Genomic DNA, 23,636 nt, shown 5'->3' with positions numbered 1-23,636 from the left:
ATCCTAAATATATGCACTTGTAAGTATATAAAAATATTTTGTCTCAAGTAAATTATAGAAGAATTAGCAAGTCTATGCTTACAATAGTCTCACCAGCTCTAATCTTAAGACTGATAAAACATACCAAGAAAATACTCTGGATGTTTCAGGATGATTTGATTCAAATATTCATAAGTTCGGACAAAATGTATAGTCATACAAATGCAAGTTATGTTGAAACTTGCAGGATTCTTTCAATCAAAAAGTAGCATGGACTATGCCGGGGATACACTGGCAGGCGGTAATGATGGCTCAAGGCACACTGGATTCTTCACAAGCGCATGGAAGACCTGAGTACCTGGCTCCTGAACTTGACCTGGCTCAGTCACTACAGGCATTTGGGGAAATGAACCTGCCTCTCTCTCTCTCTCTCTTCTTGTCCCTCTACTGCCTGCCCTCCATCCCACACAGAAGAAAATTAATTTACAAAGTATCACGTGCTTATCTATCTTATCATTAATATCAATGCACCTTTTGGCAAGTATCACAGTCTTAAACCAATACTTAAATAAATCACTTTCAGGAGCTTACATTTATACTTAAATATCATTAAATCATGTCTGCTGAAGCACAGATTTCAAATGCATCAGCCAGAAGCAAAACAGTCATATAAATGACTGCTGTATTTATGAAGGCACTAAGGAGGGGAAGAATCCTTGTAGACTCAAGCACTGCTCTCTGCCGTTAAGATCCTTGGCAGTCTTTTCAGGCCCTCTGTGGCTATGTGCTGACTGATGGGAATTGAATTTAACAACCTCAAGAAGATTAAGGAATGTAATGAAATTTAAACAGTGCACCCATGTGGGAGACCTGGAGTAAGCTCTGAGCTTCAAACTGGCTCAGCTTCGGCCACTGTGGCCACGCGGGCACAAGGAGATGACAGATCTACCCGTGTCTCCTCTGCCTCTGGAACTCTCCCTTTCCAAGGCAAGTAAAACAAAAGATCAAAAAAAAAATCTACTTAATGAAAATGTTACTTAAGTTTTGCATTGAAAGTAATTTTATATAGCCTTTAAATATAAATACAATAAAATGTGACATGTGAAGCTCCCTTAAATCTAAACACACATGTTAAAATAAGGGGGATTTTGTTAAATTCTGATTTTTATCTGATTTATACTTATGAACAAAATATTCTGTATGTTTTGTATATACCCTCTTCATTATTTAAAATCTGAAATAAAATTAAAGGGAAAATTTAAGAATTTTAGCTCCAGAAGGGCAAACTTATTATAGTCACTATCTTAAAAATTATGAGAATCAACTAAAAATCTCAGTTTGAATAAGTACACAAAGATGAATTACTATTAAATACCAAAAATGAGACAAGGATGCTTTCAGTAAAAAATAAGAATTAAAGTAAAATAAATATATAAGTGAAACTTCTCGACACACATATACATAAAAATGCTTATGAAGAAAAAAAATGAAACATTATACAAAAAAGGCAGGGGATGAGACACACCATGTTACCCAAAAGATTTAATATAACAAAGATGGCAATTCCCTTTCAAATTTATACACATTTAATGCAATTCAAATTAAACTTTTCAACATGATCATTTTAAGGATTTGGGAACAATTATCTTAATGTTAACTAAAGAGTAAAAATCGAAAGAGAAACAGACACAGAACTCATTAACCACAGGTAAAATACAAATATATTCTGAAACTACATAGTCAAATAGCCAGAGAACTGGTCAGTTATGTATTTACCTACTTAATTTAAGAAGCAGAGATAAAAAGAGATCTGCCATGCACTGGTCCCATCCCACTATGTTTCCATCAGCAGGGTTGGACCAGGACCAAGGCAGGAGCAGGTACCTCAGTGTCATCTGCTATGCAGGTGGCAAACAGCAAACACCTTGAGATATTCCCTGCGGCTTCCCAGGGTGCACAGTAGCAGCAAGGCAGAGGGAACCACATGAATGAATGAAGGGAAGAAAGCAAGGGAAACAGAGAGAAAAGAAGCAGAGGGAGGGACGGAGGAAGGTAGGAAGGAAGGAAGGAAAAAGGATCATCACTGTAAGAACCGTTTCCATAAACTGCACTGAAATTTAAAATAAATAACTAACAGGCAGAGCTGGAACTAGAAGTTAAGCACTGCCATATGGAATGCGGGCACCCCAGGTGGAGTTGTAATCACTACCTCAAATGCCACCCTCTTTGGTTTTTAGAGGGCCAAATGCCTGAAGGACAGAACAAGGAAAAACAATCAACAAGAATATAAGACTTTGGCCTGTCAAATCAGTGAGGAAAAAATTCATCACTCAATATATTATGCTAAGACAACTGGCTAACTATGGAAAACAGGTTAGAATTTTACCTAATGATATATAGACACACACCAATATGGGAAGTTGTCGGCATTGTAAGCTGTTGCTCCAAGGAAATAACTGTTAATATGCACTATGCGTTAGCTAACCCGTATGCTGATTATACATATTAGTGAAAATTGATAATAACTTACATGGATATGAGTGGAAAAATGAAATATTAAAAATAAAAATGAAATACTACACATTTCTCTATTATGCTGTATCAAAGTAAAGACAAAGGTTAAACTTAAAAAATTTTTAAAGGTCATGAAATAGAATATAATTCCCAGGAATCATTTTTATTTTATTTGGAAGGTGTAATTACAGAGATAGATTTTTGATTAATTGATTCACTTTCCAAATGGCTACAGCTGCCAGGGCTGAGTCAGAATAGAACCAAGAGCCTAAACTTCATCCAGGTCTCCTATATGAGTAGCAGGAGTCCAGTTAAGTATGGTCCTTTTCCAGCTGCTTTCCCAAGTACAATGGGAAGTAGAGCAGTGGGCTTCCAGCCAGTGCTCACATGAGATGCCAGCATCACAGGCAGTGGCTTAGCCTGCAAAGTGAAAACACCTGCCCCCGTTTTGCGCTCCACAGTCTCTACATCCACAAGCAATTACACTCCAACATTAATCACAGGAAGCTACAACAATGAGCATGCCTTTAGTTTTCAGTCAAAAGCCATTTTGAGTAGCATGATGAAATCTTGCACCATCCTGCTGCATCCACCCCAGGAGGCACATCTCTCCGAGCCTTATGTCTGCACTGTAGCTGCCTCATTTATCGGATCAACTAACATGCCTACTTTCAAATAACCCTTCCTTGACTGCACCATGGCCTGAAATTGCAACAACAGTGATGCCTGGTCATTCATCTATCCAAAGAAAAGCTACAGAGTACAAAAAGTGAAAATATTAAACTTAAGGGGAAAAAAGCATGCATTGACATTGCCAGCATCTATGGCAAAACAATTCTTCTATTCCTGAAATTACATAGAAGAAAAAAAGAAAGAAATCTGTTAGTTTTGCTGTTGCGGCTCTGTGAAAGTCAGCCACAGGGCATGGTAAGTGCTCAGTAAAGATGGTGTATGTGGGGGAGAAAAGTAGATACATAATTCAGGGTTATCTGCAGTTAGTAACCTGCAGATCAGGAGATGCTGCAGGAATAGCGTAAACTTCTTACAAGAAAGCAATAGCTTACAAGATATACTGTACAAAAGGTAATATTTCCTTGAACACCTTTAACAAAAATAAAGGTTAGTGGGGCTGGTGCCATGGCTTAGCCAGCTCAGCCCCTGTCTGTGGCACCAGCATCTTACATGGGTACTAGATTGTGTCCTGGCTACTCCAGCTCCCTGCTAATGGCCTAGGAAAACGAAAGAGGATGGATCAAGTACTTGGGCCCCTCCTGTACACACATGGGAGACCCAGAAGCAGCTCCTGGCTCCCAGCGTCAGAACAACCCTGCTCTCCTCCATCCCTTCCTCCCGCCTCTTTGTTACTCTGCCTTTCAAATAATAAATAATTTTGAACACCATGAAGGCCAGTGCCTTTCTTTTGCATTCATCTACAATATACTCATGAATTGTCACACTCTTCATTCTTCTCACACGTTGCTTTCTCTGCTTCCCTTTCACTCAAACAGCTCATTGCATAATCACAGCTTTCATGCATTACTTGCTCAGCTGAGAATCTTTCCAAGGCCTACTACCATGACTTTCTTGCCAGTGTCACCTCCACGGAAGGCTCAAAGGAGCAGGGGCTGCTCACCAGCTCACGGCATCTCCTCAAGGTGCTCACAGCAAACACTTGCAAAGGAGACAGTCATCTATAAATAGCCATGACTGTATCAATCATTCATCTCTAGCACTTCTCTCCACATTCCTATTTCTTTTTAAAGAAATACACAAATAGAATTTTATTTAAGAAGGAGAAAAACATATTAAGAAACCAAGGAACAACAGAATGTCTTAGTAAAACAGCTACTTCTGCGTTCCTTCTATTCTTTCCCCATGGCAGAAAACCCAAAAATCAGTGTATACTCTCCCAATTTCAAACTAACCACAGGGCTAAAGAAAACTCGATTTTTTTTTAAAATTCTATTCCCCAGTTATTTCCAGCAGTTGGTTGACAACAAAAAGTTACTTATCGGCACAAAAGTTACTACAGCAGATTGAAATCTGGCATGATTCTTTGTAAAAACTGAACACTGAAGAGCTATCATCAATTCTGAAGTTTTTAATTACAATGTTTGAGTTACGTAAGTATAATGTCTTGATGATCAATGTGAGCTTAGTGCTTTTAGAATCAAGATGAAAACCTCTTCCTAAATGTATTGTTGCCAAATATTCTTAGAACAGATAAGCAGCAAAAATAATATGGGTAAAAGGCAATATTTACTATGGAATGCCAGGAAATGATATCCATCAGGAGTGCCCTGAATAAAGGCAAAGTTACACCAGCATAGTGTTAGGACTCTGAGTTGAAACTCACTTTAGCCCAGGAAATTTCTGCATCCAAGTCACCAAGCAAACCTTCTGAAGTGGACTTCTGGACCAATTCAGCTTCAGTGGCAGAAAGCCATTCTGAGAGCGAAGCAGACTCTTTCTTCATCTTCCGGGCCAACTGCAATGCTCTCTCCAGGTCCTGCTTTCCTTCTGTCACCTGCAAAGCAGGGGACGCGACAGAGTTTGAGACTGACATAACAAACGGGAACCAATCAGAATGCTACCTGATGTTCCAAACGGATTCACACTTAACCCCTATGACACATAAGTTTTGTCTCTGCTGCCTGAAGACCACTCCAGCCTCACAGTTCTGCATGAAGATGCTATACCGCGATAGGTAGATATCAGGCAGCACTGGTTTCAATCTTAGCCTATTTCTTCCTAAGTGACACTGGCAGAGGTACAGAACAAATGATGTTGAGCACTCAACAAGAGCTCAGTCATGTCTTCAGAAAAAACTTAAGGAATCAATCATTAATAACTATTCTAATTTTGAACAATGCACACTTTAGAAGCCTTTCAATGAACAACTGAATTTAAAATACACACATTACCATGTACAAATTTGAGAGTGAGCTAGCAATGCTTTATTAATAAGGTGTTTTACAATTAATATGCAACTTAAGATACAGAGCACGACTACACAACATGGACATAATTGCAGTGTTCTCACTGTCATTGACAGAAAGCAGGATAAGCTGAAAACTCTCAAGTTCTCAAACAGCTTCTCTGCTGTGCTAAGGAATCAGTCATGTTATGCCATAAAGACCTAAGTCCACATGACAGTGAGCACTGTTCTTTTTGCTTTACACATAGGCAAAATGAAGTTTAAGCACATTAAGGTCAAGAGCATGGCAGCACAGCGATTGAATGGAGCAGGACCTGACACTTTGAGTTGTGGGCATCATGACACTTTGAGTGAGAACTTCTTTACAAAATGGAGACAATACCTTAAAGGGTATCATGGCACCAGACGTTAAGTCAGGTGAATTCTTATGTGCATATCTCCACAGAGGCTAACATCTTAGTAGGAGAGTGATATGCCATATGTGAGATTAAACTTTCTTAGATGACATACAATGACAAAAAGATCAAATTTAATTAATGAGTAATGAAATAAGTGATCTGCCCTGCTTGGTTCAATATCACTCTTTCATACCTTAAGGACTGACTGTGATTAAATTCCTTCCTAAAAGTAAATTTTTTTTTCCAACAGAGCTCAATTAAAATTCATGACCCTAAATTAATAGCACCTCAACACAGACTTTTAAGAGACAAATATTTGAATTGCATTAAAACATATTATGTATTCCAATGATAGTTCTCTAACCTTGACATGCCCAGGCAGTTACACAATCATCATAAAGCTTGATGCCAAAGATTTGTATATACCGGGAAGAAGATAATTTACAGTTCAATTTATACTAATCTACACTTTTCTCGGCCTAGTCAATACATTTAAGATATGCTGCATATTGAATTAGACCATTTTAAGATGTAAATCTCTTACCTCAGCATCAATCTCCTCTCCGTCTTAGATAGTCAAGCATCCACTCCCACCAGAGGCATTCCCATCAGCCATTAAGCATACTCAAGGCTCTCATGTTCAAACAAGACAAATGTTCTTCTCTGTCTCTTTAGCTTCCCCAAAGACCTTCCTCTTCCCACCGTCCCCCAAAAATCCACAAAACCATCTCTGTACAGTACTGTCCCCATTTTCTCATTCCCCTGCACATAACCCAGTACCACACAGCGGATTCTATCCACGACAACAGCAGAACTTGACCTCAGTAAGTTCAACAATGACCTCAACGGCAACAGGTCCAATGGCCATATCTAACTGGCTATTGTTTTTACCATTGGATAATGTATTCAAAGCAAGTGACAACACTCTCCAAATATCGTCTCCCTACAAACTCTGAAGATAGAGCACTTTCCTGGAGTACAACACTTCCTGCTATTTATTCAAGGTTCTCTTGAAAGTCCATTGTCCTCAAAGTGCCCACTAGATGATCTTGTTTTTAAAACTTAGTGAGGATCCCTTCCTCTTTTCACCATGTCCTCTCCCTAGGCATTGCCATCATGACTGAAACGTTCAATACTACTTCTATGCAAATGAGCCAAGAAATCCATCTCTTCAGCACAGATAGAAATTCTCTCCAGACCTGACTAACCTGGTACTAAATCTCCCAAAGGCCCAGCAACACATTCCATGCATCCTCATGCTTTCTGCATGTCCTAAGTTTTCCCTGAAGTATGCCACCTCAATGAAGTTCCCAGCCTTGATCATCTAGTTAACCCAGCCACAACCCAGGAATCACCTTTCCTCTCACCCCGTCCTGTACCCACTTCCTCCTGTATCACCACGTCCCAGTGATTTCACGTACTTTATACGCCTGAAGTCAATCCACCCCCTTCATCTCCAGTGTCCAACCTCTTCCAAGTCACCAACAGCTGACACAGAGAATATGCCAACTTCCTTACTGGTCTCTACAAGCCTACTTCTACTAAACTCCCTCAAACTGCTATAACAGCAGAATGTATCTGAGCATACCACTCCCTGCAAAACTTGCGACAATGACTTAATTTTCCAAGATGGAGATCCCCAATGCTAAAAGTGCTACCAGGGCCTGGTCTCAGAACATTAAGCAATTGTTGCAGGTGTTGCTAAGAGAGAGATTAAAATCTTTACCACAGCTCTGACTTCATCTTGTCTCTCAGTGTCACGTTTCCCACACAGGCTCTCTGTTCCAGCCACACAGGTGTGCCGTGCCTCATACTCTATGTGGCTCTTATACACACTCCATCAGCCTCAAAAATCCCTCTGTGGCCTCACCCAGATTAATCCTACCCATTTCTCAGACTACACTTTCCCTATGACCTGCTTGGGGAAGTGTTCTTAACACAGCACTAACTACACCCAAATCTCTCTTTAGTTATACTTTTAAAAGTACCAAAAACATTCTTTCATAACATAGCAGAATGATAGATTTGGGTCATTTTGTGTGACTTTCTGGTTTATGTTTTCCTCCTTCGTGAGCCCAATCTCTATTTTAAGTAAAGAGATAATTTACATTTTCCCCCATCAACATATCCCTACTGCCTGTATAATTCCTGACACACAATGAAGTCTCAGTTGTGTTCAACGAGACTAGTTAGTGTTAAAACCATGGCCACAGTAAGAGGATAAAAACAAAAATCACTCCCACCCACGACTACGCCAAGCCAGGAAATACAATAGCATTTAACAACTCAGCTGTACCATAGCCACAAGAGACTCTACCCTATGTGGTCCTCAAGCACAATACATCAAAACACGTCACATCGGAAACCCAAACTAACAGACACAAGGACAAAGTCGACTATAAAATGGAGGAGCTGTTTATTCTTACAGACTTTAAATTATTCATGCATTTTCAGCCATTTCCCTCTAGGCTTAGGTGGAAACTGCAATCTCACTTCAGCTGGAACAAGTTAATAAATTAACAACCGGAGGAGGATCTAAAACACAGCCTAACACAATTTTTCATTGCTGCCAAGGTTTCCCTTTTGCTTTGCTTGTTTGAGGTCAAAGACTCTAAATGAGGAAAGATAGGAAGCAGGTTGAATCCAGTCAATCCCGCACTGTAAACAGCCCTGCGAATCCCACTTGGATTCACTGTCTTACCAAGGCATGGCTGTTTCTTGGGAGGATTTTAAAATCCCAGCAGAGTAATACGGCCTTCCTGTCACTTACTATGAGCATTTATCAGAGCTCTGACACGCACCACTACTCAATACTCTATTTGCTGTAAAAAATCCAAGAAAAATTTAGTTTGTAGGGGGCTATTATTTGTAGAATTTCTTCATAAAATGTCAGTGGCCATTGGAAATATAAATACTAATTTGGATTAATATTAAAAAAAGCTTTTACTTGACTTTGCATCGTTATATTCACACACATAAAGAGAGTGAAAAATGACCAGAAACATTGAAAACAAACAGGATGAAATGTACAAATTTCAAGCAAGCATTTCCTAACAGGTGAAACTGAGAAATAACACAAGAAAGAAAAGCAGAGAGAAGGAGGGTGTGCTCTGGGCGAGGTGTGGCCACACGCCCTCACCTGCGCCCCCAGGTCATTGTAGAGCACCTTCAGGGAAGTCAGCTGCTCGTCCATCCCTTTGGGGTTATCCGTTTGCTGCTTCTGGACAATGTGTCTTCCCGTTTTGATGACAGTTTCCACTTCAAGTTTGACTTCACTCAAAGTTTTATACAATTTCTTAAAAACAACAACAACAACAAAAGTTGTAAATGGTAGTGAGGCATTGCTCAGACAGATTAATAGCAAAGAACTCACTAGGGGATTGTCAGAATTAGTCTGAAGGTCAAGTCTAATGAAATCAAAGTTGTAATTACTGTTTCTAACTAGCTAAGAAAATAGAGTATATGGGTATTCAAAAATAAATGTAGACATGTGTTTTGAATATTTATATGGGTACTTAATAATAATGCAATATAAACACTTTTCCTATAAAAATGAGAACATATTCAATAGCTAGCATTGCTTATATTTTATAAGTCCAATTAATATAGAGAGAGTATAAAACAGGTATAAACAGCAAATTATTTGGCATATGGATAAATATAAATGCTATCCTCAATGAATTATACCCTCAACATAATACTGTACCCTTCCTTCTATGATCCTCATTATGAATCCCATATTATGTAGAGTATCCACGTGAAATGCATATCATATTTACATATGAAGTAAAGATGGCAAAATGTTACACACTGCTAAAGCCGATCAATCAGCCAGTATATTTGCTCTCATCCTAAACCCTCCGTCTAGAAGAAAACGCCAGCTCGGCCTCTTTCTGGCTGTTAGAATTCGGAATTACCAGCCGTTATTTGTTTCCTTCCATTTCTCAGGCATGCCAAGTTTTATATATAAAAGTTGCTCTCAGTCTAACTCACTTCAAACCAGAAAGCTTTATATATAGCTTCTCTTTACTCCATAACTTGAAATAACTCATAGGACACTGTGCCCAAACAAACCAATGAACTAAGCAATATGAAGTCAATGACAGCGATTGCTCTGTTTGCTGCTCTATACCAATCAGCTAGCAAGCAAATCAGTGCATACATTTATGCAAAGAGGTTCAAATTTTATCCTACATACGTACTATTCCTTACAATCATGTGAGGAAAAGACAATATGGACTACAGATTTGAAAAGCACAAAGAATCTTGCCAGATTTCTCTTGTCCTGAACTGGTGTTGAATTTCTTCAAGTTTCCGAAGCACTCCACTATTCCTAAAATCATTTACTTCTTAGCCACATTATTTTAAAATTGCTATTGGATGGAATGCTCATGCTAAAGACCTTGCATATAACTTCTTTCTCACCTTGGTTTATGCTTTCATTCTCTTAGCAAATTCTTCTGCTGTAATATTGCTGACATCCATTCTTTAAAGTACAAAACTTATAACTTTGCGAATTGTGTCGTTGAGAATACCTTCTTTAGCGTAGTAATGTTTCTGGTATGCACTCTAAGCATAGTTCCTCTAGTTAACTCAAATCTATACTTTGAAATTTAACCTGTTCATCACATACTCTTCAAGTCTTCCCTACCATAAGATGCTTCTCTTGTTTGTTTAAATCATACTACATATATGTATGTTATTACACCCTTATCTCAGTACACCAAAATAATTTCTTTTGCTCTCTCCCATCCTTTTTTATTTTTCCTTTTCTCTTGGAGGAGAGATAACACTTCTTATTTTAACACGTCTCCCATCACCATTCCCTGGGTTTAGCATTCTCTAGACTGATGAACACTGAGCAATACATATATGCAAATGCTAGCCTAAGCTGCTGGAAAACCACCTAGACACACGAGCAGCACAGCAGCCTCACCATACACTTGTCCAGGTGGGTCTGTATGACGTCAGGCTCTACATCCTTCACTTCCAGAACAGGAAGTTCCGTTTTCACACCATCAAGCACACGCTTGCAGTCAAGCATGCGCTGCTCAAAGTTTGCAGGCTTCTGGAAGAGCTGGAACTTTGTGGATACCTCTCGAAGTTTCCTCTGTGCCCCAAAATACAAACAATGAGCAGTTAATGTCAGGATGACAATCTCTTTCATCAGATGACAAGCGACCCCACTAAACAGCTGTAAACTAAAGCTCCAATAAAGCATTCAGCCACAGGACCTTACAAATGCCCTGAAGGAACACGGCAAAGTTTCCCACCCAATCAGCTAAATGGCCTGCACCTGCTGCCGTCAAAACATACCAGCACTCAGTCTCAATCTCAGAAATAACAAATGTGGATAATCAATTCAGCTAGAGCTGCCCTCCCTGCAACTAAAATGTCATATTTCTCTCAACTTTCAAAAACCTAGGACAGTCAAAGACGCTTCATCACAAGTTCAAGTTGAAAGCCAATCTTGCATCAAGCTCTGAGATCCTCAGGGACGCCGATCCCTGCACAGGCAGCCTGCCCACGGCATCACCGAAGGCTCGGTATGATGGGAGACATCTCTACACACGCACAGCTAACTTACAAACTCAAAATCCCTGCTTTCTTCTCAACTATAAAATCTGATTCAACATATTCCCGCCCAAGCAACAATTTGTTTCTATTCCACCGGCATGCAGTGCGGCTTCAGTATATCACTCCTATTCCAAGGTTTCTAGCGAAAATAAAAGACCCAAAGGAACCAGCTCCCTCCCATTTTCCTTTACTGCCCAATCTACTGCAAACCACAAGGAGGCCCCTGCCCTCTTTACCTGCAGCATGTCCATCTGGCTTCCTCCCCGAGCCAACCTGCCCTCAGGAGAAGGTGGGGCCTGAGAGCGCACATTCCTTTTCAACTCCTCTAGCGTCAGCTCATGGGCTGAAATCTCTGCTTGGATTTTCTATGAAGAGACAGAAAAGGGAGAGGATATATTTTCTCTCTCTCCTGCTTTTTTTCTCCAGTACCAGAAGAAATTATACAAAAGTTGCACATCATTGTGTAATATATAATATTGCAGTTTAGACAACGTCACTTTCATTTACATAGCATAGACTTTGATAAACTTTCCTGAGTCTGCAGGCCAGGCCATGCTATTCTGAGATTACTGTGCTCTGCACTTGCTCAGATCCCTGTGTTTGTCATTACTCATTTTTACAATTTAATCACAAGGAAGGACCTGACCCAATTTCATTGCTAACAAAACCAGGATTTCACAATGTTAGTCATCTGCTAGGATCTCCCATGAAGAACCGGAGAACTTCACGTGCCGCCCCACAGGTAGGAGCAATGGTTAGGTGCATTGTTCTGGGGTGAAAGAAGCAATTGCAATGTTCTCTACAATTGAAAGACTCACAAACACACAACAATACCTGAGCTTCCTGTGGAACCTGGAGAGCATCTACCCTGTCGGTCAGGTACGTGGTGAGCTGCTTATCCAGCTCGGCCAAGCTCTCCTGCAGCACCTGCAGCATGTGGTCATTTTCTCGCAGGACCTGGAGTTGCTTTTCCAAAGAAATCTGCTTGTTCTCTGCCTACACAGCAGAGAAATGTAACCATTAGTCATTCAGCACAAATCTAAACAGCTGGACATAACATGCTGGCCACTAAGAAAAGACTGGAACAGCACCAGTTGCAGACTTTAGCCATTCTTATAAACAACAAATACTAATGTGAACAATGAAAATGTTCTTGCAGTTACTTCTTTATATAGATTATGCAAACTACAGAAAATGCAAACACCTCCTTTAGAACACATTCAACGAGAATAAAAATTGCTATTTCCTACAAATTTAGAACATGTCAGAAATCAGCAATGTCAATCTTGATTGACATTATTCAGAAATATAAAAACATAACAAGAATATCTGTCAACACAGGAAACATCTGAATCTATTCATCCCAGAGTCTAAAACAAGTTCTACAGAGGCACATAAGGGTGGAACCATGATTTGATGTCATTCATATTATAAGCATCAACAGTCATTAAACAGTGTTTGAAATGATCTAATATCCACCCAAACTTTTAATGAGAGAATGGAGTCCTTTCTATAAGTCTTGATATGAATATTCATGTTGTGACACAACCTGGGTATGAACTGAAGTTACCGTTTTCATGATAGTTTACATCAAATTGTAATAGTCAAATTTATTAGGATAATGTAAGCTATTACTCCTGCACACAGGCACACTAGAACTATTAAGAGGAATTAAAGGGCTCACATCAGCAATTAGCTCGAGCATAACTTTTTTGAATCATCAAGGCTCTGCCTGTCTTCTAAGGGTCAGGTCTGATCCCTGACTAGCACAGCAATAAGCATGACTCCTGGTCACCAAGGTAACGACATTACAGCACCACCTGACAGGGGCTTGGGACCAGCTGCCCATCGCACACCCCAGGCACCCTCCCTCTAGGCCCCATCTTTACCTGGTGACTCAGATCTTCGTATCGGCTGTTAAATGCCTCCAGTTTCTCACTGATGATGTCATCCAGGATCCCCCCATCAATCAGGGTTTGGCCAAGTTCCCGGATCTGGGTGCGATTATCCGCCGGGTGCCGCAGAGCAGACTCCAGAGACTGGACCAGACACAAGGAGGGAATCGCATATTTATTAAGGCAAATTGAATCAAAGAGCCTAAAAGTGCCCACTTTTAAAAGTAATAATTCCATTTTCTGGAGAGCCGTATAAGAAACAAGATCATAAAATAGGTAAGTGGCCAATTCACAAAATATTCATCATGCTGTCAATAAATACATGAAATGCCAAGTGGTATGTGCTGAACCAATCCCATGAAAGAAGCACCATTAATAATTCTGCGGGAGATTCTTATGGCATACTTGAAGAAAATAGAACTAATATGTATCATCTCCACTATTATTAATCCTACTCCTAAAAATAGGTACTCATTTTTCTTCAACACTGTTTTATATACATGCTTTTATTCACATATCCCTAACTAGCCAAGTGAGCTTGAAGAGTACTCCCATTTCACAGATGGGACATCTGAAGCCAGAAACGTTGATTAGATTTGCCTCCACGCCACAATCAGTAAAAGGAGAACTCAGACTCGAACTTGGCTCCCAAGCCTTTATGAACTCAAAGGCTTTGCTCTCTTAAGGTGTGGATATATATTTAAAAAAAAGGGGAAAAAAAAGAAAAAAAAAAGAAGATAATTAGGGAGAAATGTACAAAACATACAAAAGTCCTTGTCTTAGAGTTTGCATTATACTCTTCCCTACTTTTCGTATTTCTGGAGTGTACATGTAGGAACTTGCATATTGACAAACTACTATTTTATCTAAGAGTTCCACATCTTTGGATCCCTCGGAGCCCTGCTGTTTTATTTAAGAAGTGCTGTCTTTGCAGCAGAGCTGCCACCTCCTGGAATGTCGGGCCTTGCTCTTTCTCGGCTGCAATCAGGCCCTCACTTCCCTTTCTACATGCTGACTGTCCATTTTTACAAGTATCCCTACACCTTCTGCTTTCTTTAAGAAAAGCTACCCTCTTTCACACTTTCACATCGTAATCCATTTAGGAAGCAGCTGCAGCTTCATTATGCACCTGGCATTGGCACAGAACTGAGGAACAAGCAAGAAGCAGGAAACGAGCCTAGGGAGCTGCAAGTCCAGGCTGCTAACAAGCTCTCCAACGGGATTCCTGCCTCCGCCACCATCCACCGGGGCCTTCAACATCAGAAGGCCGTGGCTTAGGGCCACGCTAACACAGTCACTGCTGTGATTGCAGAGTAAAAATAACTGGAAAAGAGCAGAGAGCAGGTGTCCTGACAGTCTAGTTCTGTCCAGGGACTTGTAAACGGAACTGGGAAACCAGCACATCACTTTCCTCTGTCTAAAACACACTACGTGTCAAACAGCTAACCACCTCCTAGGGCTGGCAGCGTGGGTCATCCATACCGCAAATACACAAGATGACGGAAATACTTCAGGCCATGGAAGAAAACACCAGTTGAAACCTGAGGGAGAAGGAGCAGTGAGGATAAAAGCCACTGTGTTCTTCATCGTGCCAGGTGTCGCTGGACGTCCTTAGAGCCACTGCAGACACCTGGGTGCCAAGGCCCCACTGCACAATGGCACAGCATTTGCATTAAACTAAATCCTCCCATATCCTCACACTTCTATTAGTATAATACCCAACTGAAGGTAAATCCTATACAAAGAGCCATGATCTATGTTGCTTAAGAATGTCAATTATCTCCATAAAGTTGTAAACAATTGTTGATGTTATGTTATGGCTTTTAATTGGTCAGGACGATATTCTGCCAGCTCTGCCTTCAGACCAGAGATGGTCTCCCCACGAAACTGTTGAATTGATCTGGACAATATGATGCTGGACACTATGCAAAGTACATGCTTGCAATGAAAGAATTATGACTGGATTTGAACTGCAATACTGCAACTAGGTGGAGGAATCCACCACTGGGGGAGAGGGGGGCTGGGGGAATCCCGAGCCTATGAAACTGTCATAAAATCAAATGTAATAATAATAAAAATAAATAAATAAAAAAGTGACAAATGTCTCAATGGGTTCAACACATGCGCAATTTTTTTTTCCTAAATATTTTAACCCATTCTTGCTTGAATCCTGGATGTGGACAGAGAGGTCCTACTAGACACAGCTGGCCTCATCACAGCACAAACGAATGGAACTGAGGTGACAGGTGCCAACCTCCAGGGCGTCGCTGACAGCATCTGTCCTCTCGGGCAGGCCCTCTGTGCTCTGCATCCGCTCCTCCAGCGTGTTCAGCCAGGTGGTCTCCAGGTCCAGATAGTGGAGAAGTTCAATCCAGCAAGACCAGACCTCCTGCAGTACACACACACACACACACACACACACACACACACACACACACACACACACCAAAAAAAGAAAAGAAAAAATCCTAAGATCAGAAGCCATCTCACAGCTTGTCTCTATGGTGCTGCATGTTCCTCAGTCAATAATGATTTCATTTACATGGGAATACACGAGGAAACTGATAATTTCAAATAAACTGAAATTTCAAATAAACACAATAAAATGGAATTCATCAACATGAAGGACGCGATAGCAATCGGTGACGTGCAGGGAGTGTCCTAAGGGGAAAGGGCAAAGAGTCACTTCACTATTTACACTGGAATAAATTTGCAGAAGCTCAGTTGTATGTGAGAAATAAATGACTCCATGGTAGTTTTAAAAAGCAAGAGATATTATAGTTGCTTTTGAAACAGGAGGTAAAAAACACTCATAATCATAAAAGGTTTTAAAAATTTCACAGGCAATTTAAATGTCCCGGGGCACATCCAATTCCAACGCCCAAGTTAGTGACGTAAGCAGCGCATTGCATACCCTTCACAATTTTTTACTAAATTCATGCGGCTGTGTCGACGTGAGAAAAGAGATTTCTATTCCCCTCTGTTCCTGCAGTAGGCAGGGAGCTGGGTTTATTGCTAAATAGCCACTCTCTCATTCCAAATCAGAGGAAATTATTTGATGGGTAACTGTAAGCCAGAACTTAGCTCAGCTGTGGGTTTGCTGGCCTTGGGACCTTCACACCCAGCTGAGGCACTCCCAGGCTACGCTCTCCCAAGCACCAGCCAGCAGCAAGACTGAGTTCCTCATCAGGTCTCTGTCTGAGATTCGTGTGTGTGTGTGTGTGTGTGTGTGTGTGTGTGTGTGTGTGTGTGTGTGTGTGTGTGTTGAAATCCTGTAGACAGGCAGAATCATTCTCCACTCATCAGGCCTGTAAAAATCAATCCCAAGTAAGATTTGAACCTTCAGCCATAACATGCTGATGCCTGGCTTAGAGGGAAAAAAAAAAAAAAAAAGTTGCCACTCCTTCAAATTTCCACAAGCAAAACAAAGAGTGAGGGAATGGGTTTCTAACATAGCCGTCAAGACACAGTGCAGTGAAGAGCTGGCACTGAGGCTCAACAGGCTAATTCTCCAACATAACGGTACAGGTTGGCATCGTGGCTGTTCCTCTCGGGATGCAGCTCCCTGATTAGGGACTGGGAATGCAGCGGAGAAAGGCCAAAGCCTTGGGACCGTGCAACCGAGTGGGAGACCCAGCAAAAACTCCTGGCTCTGGCGTCAGAGCGGCTCGGTTCCAGCTGATGCAGCCATTTAGGAATTGAACCAATACATAGAAGAACATCTGTCTCTCCTTCCTGTGTAAATCTACCTTGTCAATAAAAAACAATAAATCTTTAAAAAAAAAAAAAGACATCAGTATCCCACAGGTATCACTTCTTCTTGATCAAAAGAGAAATAACTTACATAGAATCACCCCCATGGAAGACAACTGATCGCTAATCAAGTAGCTTTCTTCTTAACCCGTCTCGATGATACTATGCATCCAGCTTAGAACTGAGCTGTCACTTCACATTTGACTTCAGTCAGAACCTTTCTTAAATCTTGTATCAAGACACGAGAAAGTCATATGTATCTTTGTAAAGGCAGAAACTTAATTATAATTAAGAAAAAACATCATGTATTCATCTATGTCTTGAATAGAACGGGCAGTGGAAGATAGTTTATCTAGGGTCCAGCAAAACACCTGCTTTTAAGTTCTCTTTTCTACAGGTGCATCTAGCTAGGCCACCAATCAAAATATAAAAGCCTCAACTCATCTCCAAGTACTCAACCAGGCAAAACAAGTGATCGTTGCAGGTTCTAGATTTGTTTAACTTGAACAAACTCTACTTACCAACTATAACATGAAAACTGCGATGACACCATAAAACAGTAACGTCTTCGGGTATCAAATATTATAAGCACGAGTACTTTACCAGAATTAGGGACTGACCCCAGTCGTTATTTACAGTTCCTTTGGGGTTTTCATCAATCTATTTTACAAGATCTATTTACCCTTTTTGATCAGGAATTTGGAAGAAAACTGGAGTTTTCCTAAGATCTGGCTATGGTCAGATCTCAAAACCCCGCGTCCCCAAAAAAGTTCACGCACCTCCAACGTGTGACACTTTCCTCGAATTCTGTTGCAAAGAAGTTGGTAGTTCTCCAGCACCACGTTCAGTTCCGATGTCAGTTCCTGGCCACCAGAGGGCGCATTAGCCGCCAACAGCTTGATGTTGTCCTTGAGAATCTTCACTCTCACCTCCTTCTGCAGCACATCCTCTTTCGCCCTCTGTTCCAAGAGAGCAGGAACTTGAACAAGGTCTCCTTTTCTCAGCAACTAACTTCTTTCATTTTTTTTTTAATTTAAGTCAAAATTAAACTGCCTAAACTTAACTCCTAAAATGGAATGCTGTTTTAAGTAATCACTACTAAAAATGTTTCTAAAACAAGAAGACTAAGTATAAAATCTCACTGCCTGCATGTCCCAGGCACACAGCCCCCACACTTGAAAACTCACGGCGGCAAGGCGGATATCTAATGCATCTGAGCTGATGTTTACCCACAGGAGGTATTTTCAAATCGTGGAACCAAAGGAAAACCCCAAGTGCACTGCGGATCACTGACCCTGTGGGTGTGACCTTTATTGGACTGAAATCACTGTATTTTTATAAAACTTCAAGTATATTGGGACCTAACGGGGAAAGTCACCATCTCTGAAACCAGCATCCTATACGGGTACCAAATCAAGTCCCAGTTACTCCACTTCCAATCCGGCTCTGTGCTAAAGCGTCTGGAAAAGCAGCAAGAGACAGCCGAAGTGTTCAACTCCCTGCACCTTCACGGGCTACCCGGATGAAGTTTCTGATCTGATGAAGTTTCTGATCTGCTGGGGCCACTGGGAGAGCCAATCAGCAGATGGAAGATCTCTACCTCTCCCTCTCTGTAATTCTGCCTTACAAATACATAATCTTTTTTTTTTGAGATGTATTCTATTCTGATGAAGGTATCACGCAACAAGGCCTTCTTCACCCACAGCATGGGTGCGCGCTTGTCCTCTGCAAACAAAGAATCTTTCAAGGATCATAAAGTACCACGGACACTAGCTGAGCCCTGCACAACTGCGTCCCCGACTCCTCCTCCAGAATTCAAAGATGAACAGTTTAAACACATAAAATCAACCCCAATACCACTTCACTTTCCTTTGTAGGTTTCTTCACTACTTAATGGGTTTAAACTTCCCCAAATTGCTGGGGGTGGGGGTGATTAACAAAACTCAGTGATATTTTTCATTTCTAAGGTCTGTTTGGAAGAAAGAATACAAATAGAACTTTGTCCTGTACAGGGTTTGTCTCTCATCTTCCCAAACTCCCATCTACAATGACTTTAAAGTACCAAGAACTATAATGTTAATAAAGCAAAGGAAGACAATAAATGATACTTAATGTGGCAGGATATTTTGAAAATACTGAATATGGTTTATATAATAATCTAGAATATTATGTGACTTACGTAATACATTGAATACTTCAAAATCTCAAATAACTACATCAAATATGATAGAGTAAGTCTCATCAGATTTATTCAGAAAATAATGCATGAATGGCATGTAGTTCCTTTTATTAATTTTTTAAAAGATGTATTTATCAAACTATGTGTTTGAAAGAGAAGTATACAAAGAAAGGGAGGGAAAATCAAAATCTTCAGGCTGGTGGCCCATTGCCCCGATGGCTGCAAAGGGCAGGGTTAGGCCACACCAAACCCAAGAGCCATAAGCATTATCCTGGTCCCCTACGAGGTCACAGGAGCCCAAGCTTTGGGGCCATCTTGTATTGTTTTTACCAGGCCATTACCAGGGAGTCGGATCAAAATGGAGTAGCCAAGACATACACTGGCACCTATATGGAACATTGGAATTCAGCCATTAGCTTTACCTGCAAAGCTACAAAGCCAACCTCTAGCTATTTCTTCCCCCTTTTACTAAACAGCTGAATTGAAATGTGTGCTTCAGATAAGATTTTAGGAAAAGTTGTAGGTAAAACACTCATTGTGCTGCCTTAAACTTACAGAAAAATAGTCTGTATTTCCTGTCTCCTTCAGCTTAAACCGTCAAGGACAGCTGATGTAGTGTTAGGAACCTGGGTGTGATGCCCAAGTTTTCCATTATATAAAAAAGTAGTGTTCAAGACCATTGATCCAGGAACACAGATTACAAGAACTAACCCAATGAACAGCTATGCCTTCTGACTGCTATATCCACCACCTGGAGAGGCATTCTGGCATTCACACATGTGCCCATATGCATTAGCTAAAGATTGTCACCTTAGTAAGACAAAATGTATCAGATAAAGCCCAACTAACTGGAGAAACTGAATTCCTTACAAAAAAAATCATTCATGAAACACTTAGGCAACAGAGCGGTGCTCACTGTATAAAAAGCAAATAGAATGCCACTCAGCGGCACACTCAGACACCATCGGAATCGTAACTTCATGTTTCTTGTGTTCACTACAATCAGAAATGTCAACTCTTCCCCACACCTCCTCCTACAGATTTCTGATGTCATCCATTGTGGTTCCCCAAGGTTCTAACATCACAGATTGTTTCGGGGCTCTCAGAAACTCAACTCATAAGCCAAAATGGACCCTTGAGCCTTTAGCTCTCTGCACACTAAAAGCATAGCGGTTACCATCCCTTAAGAAAAAAAAAAAAAAAAAAAAAACTAGGATGAGCATTTGGTAGTTAAGACATGGCAGTGGTTAAGACACCATCTGAAAGGCCCACAACCCGTCCTGGGATGCTGCACTTCAGATCCAGCATCCTGTGGATGTGCACTCCTCGAGGCAGCTGCTCGTACTTCAATCCTGGTGCAGCTGAGCACAGAGCTCTCGGCTTTGCACAGACCTGGCACTGTAACCGAGGACTGAACCAGGGGACCGAATATAATCCCTTTCTCTCTCTCTCCCCCTGGCTTCCTTCCAAAGATATGAAAATGAATAAGCTGAAGACAAATGAATAAAAATCAAAAAGAATGTGAATCTCGTACCGTGAAACAAGAAACATGCACACTCGGTGCTGACCCCCAGGCAGCCCGAGGCCTGACCTGTTGACGCAGAGGACAGCAAAGCCTGCTGCCTCCGAAGGGCCCAGGCTCACCTTCATTTCTTCCACTGCACTCTCGAGTTCTTCTGGAGACTTGTATTCAAAATCTCTCTCCAGGTACTCTTCCTCAGCCTGTGTCATCCACTCCTGCATCTCTGCCAAGTCTTTCTTCAAGTTCACTGCTTTCTCCTGACTTTCAGACAATCTATTTTTTTGGAGAGTGATCTACAAACGAAAGAAGCCATTCACCCAGATAAATCAATATAATCCATTATATACCGAGTTCTTCTTGTCAATATTTAAAGATGCAGTGATAACTTTCTGCAGAGTCTTATTTGGAAGATTCAGACAAAATCTTTTACACAATTGATGCTGATGCTGTGAAATACATACAATTATAAAAATATTATTATATCTGGGATTGCACAGAAATTTGGGATAATAGTCCAATCTAGAAGTATCTATCATAATTCTGAAAAGGCTGACCAGTAATCCCAGATGTGGGGATCTAAGCTAATGCAACAAAAGCCTGTTTTACAAGTAAATCAGTAGCTCTATCATGATAAAATAAGATCTGGAAGCAATCAAAATATTCACTTTTTCCTTTTTAGCAGCATTTCCCACTGATACTTCACTTTTAAAAATCAAACTAAAGATGCTTATCAAACACTGTGTACACAGCTTGGGTCATGATAATCTGGTCTCTTGGCAGGTTCCACACAAACACCAGCGACACAGCACTATAGCATACACGTTTGTAACTGGGTTTTGCCTCTTGGTGAGAAAATTCAGACACGGCAGGGCACAGTTTGAGAGAATGCCGACTCCAAGCACAGACGCCCCCACTGCAGGAGAGGGCACCCCGTAGGGCAGGCAGCGCTGCTCTCAGTCTGCATTTTCCTCACCCATCACAGCACTGGCCAGCCTGCCAGGACAGCCTGGCTGCTAAGCTGGTGGTAACCCAAGGCTGGGACAGGAACAGGATGGCATTCACAGAGCGGGGTTGAGTAATACTGCATGGCTCTCCTGTTCCCTTCCTCCGGACAGGATCACAGTCATAAAAATAGACAGGGACCCATCAGGCATTTCCATTCACTGCCTTACTGCACTTGAACCCAGTATCAGCAATACATAGAGCTAATCACATAATGAGCTCATCAATCAGCAATTCAGCCTGGTGGGCATCTCATAATATAAACAATAAATTATACCAACACACATAGAAATACGAATTCTTAGATCCTTTTTCCAGAAAATTCTCTTCATATTATTTTATGGACATTTGGGCATGTTACAATTTTTCCTGATCCATGAAAAATACAAGAAAAATGAAGACACCACCATAGCGATTTTTACAAAAAGAAACCTTGGGACAGATGTTGGACCAAGTGGTTCAGACCCCCACATCTACAGTTGGTAAGTTCTATTCGCAGCTACAACTCAGGCTCCCAATTCCACCTTACTGATAATGCAGACTCCGGGAGACATCAACTGTTCAAGATGTTAGGTCCCTGTCACTCAGCTTGGAGACTTGGATCAGATTCCTAGCTGCCAGTTTCAACTTGGCCAAGACCAGGCTACTGCAGGCATCTCAGTAGCGAATTAGACAGGAGCTCTGCATTTGTAGCCATCTCTCTTTGTCTCTCAACCTTCCTCTCTCAAATTACAAAACAAAAAAGTTGCAAGGTGCATGACATTCAAATGGTCTTTTCCTATTACAGACAAAACAGTTGAGACAGACTGCTTGGTGTGTTCATATGTTTCATACACCTGTACTTAGTAAAATAAAAACTTAGCAATATCATGCTTGTCCTAAACTACTATTCTTCACAATGAATACACAGCAGTCTAGAATTGCACTAAATGATTGCTTATGCAACATATGGTTACCTCTCTCCTGAATATACTTGAGTATCTCCCACAGACATTGAGACAACAATAATCTACAGTGAATTCTATGTTGTCATATGCAAACGGAGACAGAGGTGAGTGACACATAGCTAGATTCCCTCTGCTATTTATTGACTGCGTCCCTGGTTCCACGTTGCCATGTTTCTCCCATTTCCCCCTTTCACTTCTTCCAAACTCTCAGCTGCTTCAGACGCATGCTATCAGCTTATTACACACAGAGAAATGCGAGTTTGGCTAGGACACTGGATGCTCTTATAACATGATTAGTTTTTAAGTGCCATAATGATATCACAGTTCTGTAAAAGAATGCTGTTGCTCCTGGGAAGTATGTGAGATTATTTAGGGAAAAAGCATCCTGGCATTTTCCTAGCACATTTCTATCCAGAAGAAAGAAATGGAGCATGTGTATATACAAGAAGATGGGGCGGAGAGAAAGCCAGCAAATGTAAAATACTGGCCAATCTTTCGATGGGTATAGTACAGTGTTTCTGAATCACTATTTCATTTTTCTTTGCATGGAAACAAGAGAAAAAAAGAGTTAGCACAAACAAAACCACAAGATATTTGGCAATACAAATATAAATTTCTCCTACATAAACACTCCCAAAAAACACTACCGTAAGAGCTATGGCATTCTGTAAGTCACAATTTCTCCTTTACCTTTCCTTCATGTGAGGCTCACTTCCGGCATACCTACAAGCTCTGACATCACCAAGACAACTACATCATCTTGCTGTACCCAAATGGCTGCCTTCCCTTGCGCTCTCCCTTCCCCTGGGCTGCACCGATCTATCCCACGGGAATGCCTTCCTGCAGGAGCAGATCTCAGGCCTCTGCAGCCCAGACTTCACTTCAGATGCTCTTCATCTCAACCCTTCTGTGCCACAAGTTTTCTGTTTCGT

At 41.0% G+C, this 23,636-nt stretch overlaps 1 protein-coding gene across 9 annotated transcripts in view; it reads right to left on the bottom strand.

Annotated features, from left to right (window-relative positions):
- Window positions 1-23,636, bottom strand: part of UTRN (utrophin) — a 491,247-nt gene that overhangs the window by 288,678 nt on the left and 178,933 nt on the right. For all 9 annotated transcript variants that reach the window (XM_040965592.1, XM_040965598.1, XM_040965593.1 and 6 more), the window contains 9 exons: window positions 20,878-21,048; window positions 17,834-18,013; window positions 15,556-15,690; window positions 13,296-13,445; window positions 12,241-12,402; window positions 11,643-11,771; window positions 10,766-10,939; window positions 8,969-9,124; window positions 4,850-5,020 (listed from right to left, as the gene is read on the bottom strand). In XM_040965592.1, the coding sequence (XP_040821526.1) occupies window positions 4,850-5,020; window positions 8,969-9,124; window positions 10,766-10,939; window positions 11,643-11,771; window positions 12,241-12,402; window positions 13,296-13,445; window positions 15,556-15,690; window positions 17,834-18,013; window positions 20,878-21,048 (1,428 nt within the window). The remainder of the gene's footprint in view (window positions 1-4,849; window positions 5,021-8,968; window positions 9,125-10,765; window positions 10,940-11,642; window positions 11,772-12,240; window positions 12,403-13,295; window positions 13,446-15,555; window positions 15,691-17,833; window positions 18,014-20,877; window positions 21,049-23,636) is intronic.

Source organism: Ochotona curzoniae, unplaced genomic scaffold, assembly GCF_017591425.1.
Source record: "Ochotona curzoniae isolate NIBS_2020 unplaced genomic scaffold, NIBS_Ocur_1.0 scaffold_3890, whole genome shotgun sequence".
In the NCBI taxonomy this organism is placed as follows: Eukaryota; Metazoa; Chordata; class Mammalia; order Lagomorpha; family Ochotonidae; genus Ochotona; species Ochotona curzoniae.
The sequence above is the reverse complement of the archived record's forward strand: the minus strand, read 5'-3'. Positions and strand labels throughout refer to the sequence as shown.